The 10,166-nt window shown below is 42.1% G+C and overlaps 2 protein-coding genes across 3 annotated transcripts; both read left to right on the forward strand.

Moving 5' to 3' along the window:
• Nucleotides 1–780: 780 nt before the first annotated feature.
• Nucleotides 781–5,464, forward strand: LOC115748209 (cytochrome P450 714A1-like). 2 transcript variants are annotated; one of them, XR_007199623.1, is made up of 6 exons: nt 781–1,267; nt 3,606–3,829; nt 3,921–4,171; nt 4,255–4,624; nt 4,758–5,291; nt 5,333–5,464. XR_007199623.1 is itself a non-coding variant. In XM_030684665.2 (5 exons), exons 1-5 carry the CDS (start codon nt 958–960, stop codon nt 5,181–5,183), a joined length of 1,581 nt encoding a protein of 526 aa, XP_030540525.1. In that variant the 5' UTR covers nt 781–957; the 3' UTR covers nt 5,184–5,464. The 2 variants fall into 2 exon arrangements, 1 of the variants encoding a protein (XP_030540525.1); XM_030684665.2 differs by having other exon boundaries at nt 4,758–5,464.
• A 749-nt stretch (nt 5,465–6,213) lies between these two features.
• On the forward strand, nt 6,214–8,421 carry LOC115748211. The gene is made up of 3 exons (XM_048284649.1): nt 6,214–6,986; nt 7,588–7,644; nt 7,720–8,421. Exons 1-3 carry the CDS (start codon nt 6,518–6,520, stop codon nt 8,205–8,207), a joined length of 1,014 nt encoding a protein of 337 aa, XP_048140606.1. The 5' UTR covers nt 6,214–6,517; the 3' UTR covers nt 8,208–8,421.
• Nucleotides 8,422–10,166: the final 1,745 nt, after the last annotated feature.

Raw genomic sequence — 10,166 nt, forward strand, 5'->3', positions numbered from 1 at the left:
GGACCATCTCACAAGACAAAATATAAAGTAAGAAATAGCGGGGCAACAAATTGATAGGCATGGAGAGAGAGAAAATGGAATTATAGTATACCACCAATTATGTTCTACAATGTAATAAGAACCCCATGATGGAAGCATAATGTGGACAAGGGTTTTCAAATACAGGACACGGTCTAATCAGAATAAAGTAACAGCGAGTCTATTTCTTTTTTTCTTTTTTTTGGGTGCCGACAAGTGTACAATGTCGATAGTTCCGAAGATCATAGGGTTAACAAAAGTAAAATCCAAATCCAAATCCAAAATTTTTTAAGGAAAGATGCTCTTGATGGAGCACCCAATAAATAGTAATTAGTTGTAATCTCTATCTCCCACCTCCTATCTACCGATGAACGAACACCTTAAGGTATCGTAAGACAAGGTCCGTCCATTATGTCCAATCATCTCAGCATCTGATGCACACAAGCACAACAAGACAAAACAAAGAGGAGAAAAGAAAAAAATCTTTGAAAGTTAATCGCAATTAGTGCATCGCGTCATGCGGCTTCTTATTCGAAGATTACTATCTACCTTCATTTCAATTATTCGCATCTGCGTCGCAATCAGTTAAGGTTCTGCCCTCCCCCACATATAATTGGACCATGTTATTTCGTATGGGGACAGTGAAAAGGTATCAGATATATATCCGCAAAATAAAATAGAGACGGCGACCGTTGCACGTCGATATGGGTTTTCACCTAAATCTGACCTCATTCGTTTGCGGTTCCTTCGGTAAAAAATTCGTGACTTTGTTGACATGTCTGTTAAATGGGTCTTTCTTTACAAAACGTTGTTTGATATTGACTGGCAAGTGGCTCAAGAGAGATCCAAGGGTGGTATATATAAGAGGAAGAGACCGAGTTGGTCTTGTGAAAGCCGGCATTTCTGAGAAAGCATAGAAGAAGGAGAGAAGAGAGAGCCATGGAGGTTTCAGTGTTCACACTGATAAGAGTGATTGGTTCGCTAGCCGTTGCCGCCATGGCGAGCTATGCGGTTCGTCTGTACGCCACGACGTGGTTGAAGTGCGAGAGGCTGAGGAAGAAGCTGAGAAGGCAAGGCATAAGAGGGCCAGCGCCTTCCTTCTTGTATGGCAACCTTCCTGAGATGCAGAGGATACAGATGAAGGCAAAAGCGGCCATCGATGGAGCAGCTCTTCCTCATGGAGAGTTCATTGCCCATGACTACACTTCATCTGTCTTCCCATACTTTGAGCAGTGGAGGAAAGAATATGGTATGGTACCTCTTAATTTTTCGGTTTTCCTAGAAATTTGTTTTTTAAGGAATTAACAGTCTAGGGAGCTGATTTGATTTGATTTGATTTGATTTGCATATGCACATTTGTGCATGTAAAACTTAGCAGTTACACTATTTCATACGACTTTGTTCATCGATCGGTGCATTAATAAGTTGTAAGCGTAAAAAAAAAAATGAATACAGGTGGTTAGTTATCGATAGTTAATGTCAACAATTTGCGAAAGATTAGCTACGGCACCTGGTGCATTTCTCCAAGGGTGCCCGCTGTAATTTGTTGGCCTTTAGGATTGCTTTTACTAGATAAGAACTGTTAAGAGTTTTTAAATACAAGATGTTCAAAGTTTTCCGAGGTTATATTCTCATTTTTGAACCTTTTTTCTTTATATGAATGAAATCAGACCAATGTCATGAGGACATTAGTTTATAATTGATGAAATATCACTGCTGCATCTGTCCTTTTTTTGGTCAGAAGCATCTGTCCTTCAATTGCCACCAAAAGGCTCATATCTCCAAAACCATCACAAGTATTTAATATTTAGGAAAACATATCTCACCGTACGTGCTCAAGGCAATCGGACAAATGTCAAATTTCATGTGATGAATTTATTGATGTTCTAAAAATATATGTAAATGAGATCGGTGTGACTATTTTATCTGTCGTTCGTTCGTCACGAATACCTTATTACATCTTTGAAAATATCATGATCACTTGTTTTCAAAGATAATGTCTAACTTCGACCAAAAAACAACAAGGTCTAACGCACTATCTATCTCTCTAATGTCATTTTTAATTTCACACTTATTTAATTTTTCAGATGTCATAAGTGTGAATCATGTGAAGAAATTGACAAAAAGTACGTCTGATGAAAAATTAAAATGAGCTCAGTGAGTTCAGCAAAAGAAAAGAAAAGAAAAGCATGAAATTATTTGCTGCTGCAACATCACTGCTTTTGTCCATCATCAGGCCTATGCTATGAAGACAACTGTACTAAGAATTTGTTCTTTAATGATGTTGGAAGTCACCAAATGCCTTCCTCTGATGCAGGAAAAGTTCACATAATTTGATTACAAAAAAATAATATTTGAACAACAAAAATAAATCAATTAATAACAGCTCATATGCTTTTTATTATGATTTATTGACCTCTTTTTTCTTTTCTTCTCTTTTTTTTTTTTTTTTTTTGTGAAAGTGGTGTCTGGACTAGGGTTTCGCATAGAAGTCAACTAAAGCTTCCACATTTATCTATTTGGTACCTCGCAATCCGGACCAATCAAGGCCTAAACAAACATTAATTAGGAAGTGGGTTTTGATTGCTTCTTGATTTTGACTAATCATAAGTGCAATAAGATCAATCCACTGCAATGACTTCAACTGTATTAAAAGTAGGCTTTTTGCAGTCCCCCACAGCCAAAAAGAAAAGGATCCAAGTTGGCAATTTGCATTAGATTTGTCCATTCATATTAGCATAATAATGTCCCCCTCCGTCTTATTTTAATATTGGATGGTGTTGACAGTGACTGTACACACATCATCTGCATTTAAAGAATAAGGTTGTTCCTTAGCTGTGCACACAAGATCTATGAATGATTGGGGCCTGTGATATGGGTATATTTGATGTGGGATTCAATGCCAATATTATTTTAATTGCTTGATTGCTACTTATCTTGGTGGGTTTTGATCATGAAAGAGTTCCTTTCAGCTCCTTTACTGTTTTTTTTCCCCTCCCTTTTTAACTTTTCTCTTGGCCTTGAAGTTTGCTGAGGGCTAATTCCATATACCCAATACACAAGCGTCATTTTTTTTTTTCCAATTTTTCCCACAAAGAGTTCTTTAAGTTTAATACGCACATTCAAGTATCATTCCCTGCTTTCACATTCGGATGGTGAGAACGGAAAAGGTTGTCGTTCCCATGAGCACTTGATTTCCCTCTTATCGAAAGAGAGTTGAGTCTTCTTACCTATGTCATAGCTACTCTAGTTTATCCTCTTCAAGCAAAGGATAACATAGACTACAATGGAAAAAGTTGGTGGAAACAAAAGGTGAGAACAGAAGTTCAGTCTTTTGTCTTGATAATAGGCATTATTGAGTGAGCTAGGGCTAGAGGCAGATGTGGGTTGGGCCGAAAAGATAAGTTGGCTCCACTTTCTCCATTACCAAAAGAAATGGAAGTTACGTGGCCCATTAAAACGACCCGTGTTCGCAAGTTCTGACATTTATTGTAGGGTCAAAGCGACCAGGAAAATGTTGGTGGCAACACTTGTCTCTTGATTTGGCAAGAGTTGTTATTAATGTGTTTTGAGCCTGGAAAATGCAGGGCTGATGTACACTTACTCAAATGGACTGAGGCAACACTTGTACATCAATCAAGCAGAGCTAGTGAAGGAGATGAACCAGTGTGTGACTTTGCTGGGCAAGCCTTCTTACGTCTCCAAGAGACTCAAACCCATGCTTGGCAATGGCATCATCAGGTCCAATGGCCATTGCTGGACTCAGCAGAGAAAGATCATTGCCCCTGAGTTCTTCATGGACAAAGTCAAGGTCTACATGACCCTCAATCAAATCTTTGGCTAGCCTTCGATTAGACCCTCGAGTCAGGATGAATACTGAGAAATGTGATTTGAATTTGCAGGGAATGGTGGGGCTGATGGTCGAGTCGGTGCAAACTCTGCTGGGGACATGGGACGGCAGGATTGAAGCTGAAGGTGGTAAGACGGCAGATATCACAGTGGATGAGGACTTGAGGAGCCTGTCGGCAGATGTGATCTCAAGGGCTTGCTTTGGAAGCTCCTACGTCAAGGGCAAAGAGGTGTTCTCCAAGCTCAGGAGCCTCCAAAATATCATGTCCAAGCAAAGCTTCCTGTTCGGAAACAGCCTCTTCGGGTATGTGCCAACCAACGGACCGACGATTTATTAAATCTTTCGACACCTTCAATGCCAATCAGAAGTCAACGTTTTTTTCGCAGGTTTCTTCCGTCGAAGGACGGGAAGGAAGTGAGGAATCTAGAAAAGGAAATAGAGTTGCTGATATGGAAGGCGATACAAGAACGCCGAAGAGAATGCGCCGAGAGGACTTCAGGGAAGGATTTAATGCAACTGATCCTGGAAGGGGCAATCAATGATCACAATCTCGACAAGGAATCGTCGAAGCAGTTCATCGTCGATAACTGCAAGAACATATACTTCGCCGGCCATGAAACTACTGCAGTCGCTGCGTCCTGGTGCTTGATGCTGCTCGCCCTGCATCCCAAGTGGCAGTCGCAGATACGAGAAGAGGTGGCTCAAGTCTGTGATGGTAACACGGTCAATGCCGATGCGCTCCTACAATCGAAGGCGGTAAGCAATGCATTGCGACTGTCTAGTTTTCTTTTCGTCGTAACAAACCGAACTTCTGAGCGACAAAGGAGCTCCTACCCTGGATTTGATTTCTTATCCGTGTGCCGTCAGACTAATTCCGTTCTATGAACAGGTGACTATGGTCATCCAGGAAACACTCCGTCTATACCCACCGGCAGCATTCGTCTCCAGGGAGGCACTGGAAGACACGAAAATCGGGAATGTGAACGTCCCGAAAAACGTATGCATATGGACTCTGATCCCGACACTACACCGTGATCCCGAGATCTGGGGGGCAGACGCCAACGAGTTCAAGCCGCAGAGATTCGCAGACGGCATATCCAAAGCTTGCAACTATCCCCAAGCGTATCTCCCGTTTGGCCTCGGGCCACGGCTCTGCTTGGGCAAGAACTTTGCAATGGTTCAGCTGAAGATCGTCCTCTCGCTCATCGTGTCGAGATATAATTTCTCCCTCTCTCCCAAGTACCAGCATTCTCCGACTTATCAAATGATCGTGGCACCCAAACACGGCGTACGCATCACGATTCAGAAGATCTGACCGAGTCCTAGCAGTCTATAACTAACAAAATCAGCTCAAGCATGTTGATCTGATTCTTCTTCTTAACGAGTCGCCTGACTCGTCCACTTGAAATCGGCTTCTGAGTCGCGAAAGATCGTCAAATCTGGTTCGCAGTCTCGCCCACGCCTATTTCTAGAACGTGGCTTGATGAATGTGAGAGCTCTAAGTCCAGATATAGTCGCCATCCCACAAAAATGAATGTATGTAGCCAAACCCTGATTAGTATAAGCTCCTTGAAGAAATGAAATACTAATGTCCTGGTCAATGGCATATACCAGGCTTATTACTTTTGAAACTCCTTGATTAGCACAAACTCTTGAATTAGGAGCTTCTTTTTGCGCCATTCATTCTGAACGTCGACACAATAAATCGCATCGCGTCCCATTCCAACTACAATATAAACGCTCGCATTATGCAATCTAAATAGTCCAAGAAAGTAGTTCCAAATATTTGATGCTAGGACCATCAAGATCAAGCAACTTGATCTTCGGATTGGCAGTCCTGAACCACTTAAGAATTGTAGTATTTTTTTTTCTTGGTACTTATTTTATAATTGTCTTAAGATTCTATTCTCATTAAAGCGTAATCGTAAAACTGTCATTTCATAAAAATCACGCCATAAAATTGTAGATGCTCAATTCACAATAGCCTTGAGGTGAATATCGGTTAATTCTTCTTTTTTTAATTTTATTTTCACTAGTGTGTGTGTGTGTGAATATTTAAAAGTGAAATGTACTTTTTAATAATTAGCTTAAATATTATGTTTTTATATGACTGACAACAATGAATATACTTAATAAAGCCATTCCGCTCAAAACGCTGGTCAAATGATCTTGTTAGATTGTAGGCCTTACTGATTCCAACTTCACACATAAACATCGGTGGCCAAGAAACATTGGACTGTAGTGAAGTTTGTTGTATGAAAGGTAGACACCATCCCCTCCGGATCCTTTTCCCGTACCTTTATCTAAATTTTTTCGGCTTAATCAATCTCAATGAGGCGCTAATTACCCTACTCACAAGTACTAGATTATGCTTCTTTAGTGAAATGGCTAAGGTAACCTCAAGCTTAATACGAGCGTGGACGTTATAAAATATGATATATGATTATATCTAAATCATTTTGATATTAGTTCTAGCAATTAGTAAAGTAGCTCAGTACAGTAACAAAACCCTTCTTTTCTCTCTCCTTTCTGGCTCTGCATCATCTTCATCCATGTAAAAGCAGAAAGAAGAACAAGCTCTCACCATCCCGGATCAAGTTTCTTTCACTGGGGTTTAGCAAGAAAAGATTTTTCTTTCACCAACCCAGAATGGGAAAGATCTGCCTTGAAGTTTGCCTGATTTCAGCTCGCGGGCTAAAGCAGTCCACAATCTTGTGGAACCGCCATTGGTTTGCCGTGGGATGGACAGATCCGAAAAACAAGTACTGCACGAAGATAGACACTTCAGGGACTTCAAACCCAGTTTGGAAGACCAAGTTCTCGACTTTACTTGGCAGTGACAACAGCTCGCAAACGCCAGCTCTTCAAGATCTGGTATTGCAGGTTGAAGTTTACAGCAGAGACCCCGTTTTCTTGACAGAGAAGCTTCAGGGGACAGCTAATATCGCTTTGAGAGAGTTTCTGGTGACGTTTCACAGAAAGAGTGAAGCTTCAAGGTCAGTGAATGGTGAAGTGGGGAGTTATCAGTTGAGGAAGAAAAGTTCAGGCAAGCCCTGGGGATTTGTGGATGTTTCCATTCGTGTGTCCAAGGAAGGAGATGAACCCAGTTTTTATACAGGTTCCTTACATTCTTCTTTAGCTGTTTTTCATATTATTATATAAGTGAAACTTTGTTGTGCTGGAATAGAGAAATACTTGATGCAAAATACCTGGGAAGTCTTTAAGTAGGAGAATGTCAGAAGATCCATTAATTCCCTCTATGGATTTTGTGTCGGGGGTTACTTGGATATTCTGTTCATGGACAGTGACAATATGCTCTGCAACCAGAGAGCTTTTAAGATGGAAGTTATTCTGTCGATGTTGATGGATGCTTGTTTGAAATAGGAATCATAGAGTTTATTTTTGTGGGAATGGAAATGAAAATTTTCTCTTATTGATTTTGTATCTTTCCTCCCAATTATGTATTCACTTTTCAATTGAAAATTCTGTCATTGCATTAGAATCCATCTCATTCCACTTGATTATTTTGAGTTGTATTGATCACTGTATTCAATCGGCAGAAATAAAAAAAAGTGTATAAACAGACCCTCTATCTATGCCGAAGTTCCTTGGTCTTTAAATGATGCGGTGATCAATTGTTCTGTCGTACGCAACAATCTCAGAAAATCAAGACTCAAGCTCATATTATTTGAGTAGTTTCATATGGTTGGGGTTTGCAGGTAATGAAGGAGGAATAGTGCTCATGGGCAATAACAACCACCTTATAGACTTGGGCAGTGAGAATGCATTAGCTCCAGCTTTCCCAACTGGGCCAACACCGTTGCCTCTTGCTGCTCACAACCACCTTATAGACTTGGGCAGTGAGAATGCATTAGCTCCAGCTTTCCCAACTGGGCCAACACCGTTGCCTCTTGCCGCTCACAAGCAACAAAACCGACAGAAACCGGAACAACCGTACACGCACCCCACTCCTTTCCCCATGAACTATGCTGACCACCGCGTTGGAGGGCCAAGCTACACTCCGGCAAGTGGCCCGAGCTATCGAGGCCCTTTTCTAACTCCTCATCCTCCTGCATTGGGCGCACCTCAAAGGGCTGGTTATTTGCCTGCCACCCTTGCAAGACCGGATTATAACTCAGGGAGCTACATAAACATGCCATCTTCTGGAGGAGCGATAGGGCGTGGCGGGGTTGGACGCGGTTTTGGACTGGGAATAGGAGCTGGAGCGGCGGCAGCAGGTGGGGCCATCATGTATGGTGACAGTCTTTTCTCAGGACTCGATGTCCCTGTGGGGATGCAGGATCCCAGCCTCGCCATCTCCCTGGATCCTCTTTTCTGATCAACCAGTAAATTAAGCTCCTGTGGGCTGTATCTGTATTTACCCTGGTAGTAGGAGTTGCCTGCATACCAAGTTTTGTTTTCTTAGATTGATTTGTTTGTATATAGTAAGGTTGTTGCGGCAGTTACCGCTGAAGTTTCTTGTTTCCACATTAGAGGTACCAACAGCTGCTTCTTCTGTTCTTGGTACATAAAGAGGTAAGGGTTAGACTCGACATCACCTTATTCAAGTCCTCATACTTGAGAAACAATACCTTGTGTGGCCTCTCCAAGCTCTCCTTCCAATGCCCTATCATGTGATCCTCAAAGGGCCCGTACCCTGTTTTTCCTTTTCTGAAAATCTCAAATTGCTCTTGGCAGTAGACTCTCCGGCTGAGCCTGAGCCAATAAAGTGCCACAAGGATACCATGGTATCCAATGGGTTCCTGGTAATGTAAATGATTCGGCCATTCGATTGCTTGGCGGGTATGGGCAAGCACGCGTATGGAACATGTGTAGAAAAGAGTCTTAGTTCTGTCAAGTCTTTTGGTTTCTGGTTATTCGCATACAAGGTGAGTTTGAAGAAAGGGGCAAGCTCCTAGGTTGTTGAATACGCATCCAAGGTGAGATTTTGAAGCTGGGGCAATCACTTGAAGCGAATGATTTCACGCATGTTATTGTTCAGTGTTGCCTGAGCAAGAACCTATGCTACAGACGGGAACAAAGGTTGTCCGAGTGTTTGGTCTTTTATTCAGCTTCAGTTGTTAAGTCGCGAAGCTTTTGGTTGGCTCTTGCTACATGATGATATTGCACCCGGTTGAGTTATACACACAGAACATGCCAGCATAATCGGCATTGTAATAGCCAACCAACTCACATCGTTCGCTCCTCATATCAAATGCCAAAATTGATCATTTTCCGTATGTATCTCAATATTCTGTGGATAGCTTCCAAGTGCGACTACTTCGGATTTTGCATGAATCTACTAGCAACTCCCAACAGCATAGCACAAGTCAGGTTTGGCTAATGTAGGTAGTTTAGGCTCCTTACCTAACATCTGTTTTGCGCAAGGAACTCTCAAATCTTGCCATACCATGCTCCTGGAGCCAGCTTCAATGCAGACAAAGCTTTACACTGCTTGCACCAAAACCTGGATGTGACCTACTCTGGAACCTCTTGCTTGCTCCATGTATATGTCTCAATCCAGCTCTCCACGTAGAAAAACATTCTTAACATCCAGCTTTCTTGTACATCTCGGGGATTCGATGTTCCTGCTGGGATGCAGGATCCTAGTCTCACCATTTGCCTGGATCCTTTTTGCTTTATCAACCAGTTATTAAGCTCCTGGAGGTTGTATTTGTATCTGTTGTGCAAGCAGGAGTTACCTAGATACGGTGGTTTCTTTGTATATGGTAAGGTTTTCTTTAATGACCGTCAGGCAAATCTGCCCCGTCCTTGCTTATGCCAGTTGAGGCACGTAAGACTCTGCCATGGGGGTGCAGCAGGGCCCCGACCACTGCACCTGGGTAAGCCCGAGGTGAGAACACAAGGATGGGTTCGAACTAGGCACCCAAAGGTGGGATCGAAGCAGCACCATCACCCGCATATCAACCTGTCAGGCAAAGTACGGAGTGAGGATCGAAGCCCGCATCTCCCAATTCTCAGAGGAAGATCTCGCCAACTGAGCTGAACTTTCTCCTTTCCATCATCTTGTGTACTTTCCCTTTTTCTTGTTCCTCTTCTTTTTTTTCTCTTTCTTGGGGTAGAATCTTTCCCATTCTTTTGCTGATATGTAGTGAAGCTAAGACTCTCATCTAAGGGAGGATTGTGGATGTTTCAATTTATGCCGTCCGAGGATGGAGACGAACCAAGTTTTTATGCAGGTTCCTCACATCTTCTTTCATGTTTCATTAGCTGCTTAATATATCTTTACGTAAGTGAAACATTATAGTGCTAGAATAGAGAAGTACTTGATGCAGAA

This window comes from Rhodamnia argentea, chromosome 8 (assembly GCF_020921035.1).
Source record: "Rhodamnia argentea isolate NSW1041297 chromosome 8, ASM2092103v1, whole genome shotgun sequence".
NCBI classification, from domain to species: domain Eukaryota; kingdom Viridiplantae; phylum Streptophyta; class Magnoliopsida; order Myrtales; family Myrtaceae; genus Rhodamnia; species Rhodamnia argentea.

Coding starts and splice junctions, on each gene's coding strand:
- LOC115748209 (XM_030684665.2), top strand. CDS start 958: ATGGAGGTTTCAGTGTTCACACTGATAAGAGTGATTGGTTCGCTAGCC. Junction 3,830..3,920: donor TCTTCATGGACAAAGTCAAG/GTCTACATGACC, acceptor TTGAATTTGCAG/GGAATGGTGGGGCTGATGGT. Junction 4,625..4,757: donor CGCTCCTACAATCGAAGGCG/GTAAGCAATGCA, acceptor TTCTATGAACAG/GTGACTATGGTCATCCAGGA.
- LOC115748211 (XM_048284649.1), top strand. CDS start 6,518: ATGGGAAAGATCTGCCTTGAAGTTTGCCTGATTTCAGCTCGCGGGCTA. Junction 6,987..7,587: donor TGAACCCAGTTTTTATACAG/GTTCCTTACATT, acceptor TGGGGTTTGCAG/GTAATGAAGGAGGAATAGTG. Junction 7,645..7,719: donor CCACCTTATAGACTTGGGCA/GTGAGAATGCAT, acceptor ACCACCTTATAG/ACTTGGGCAGTGAGAATGCA.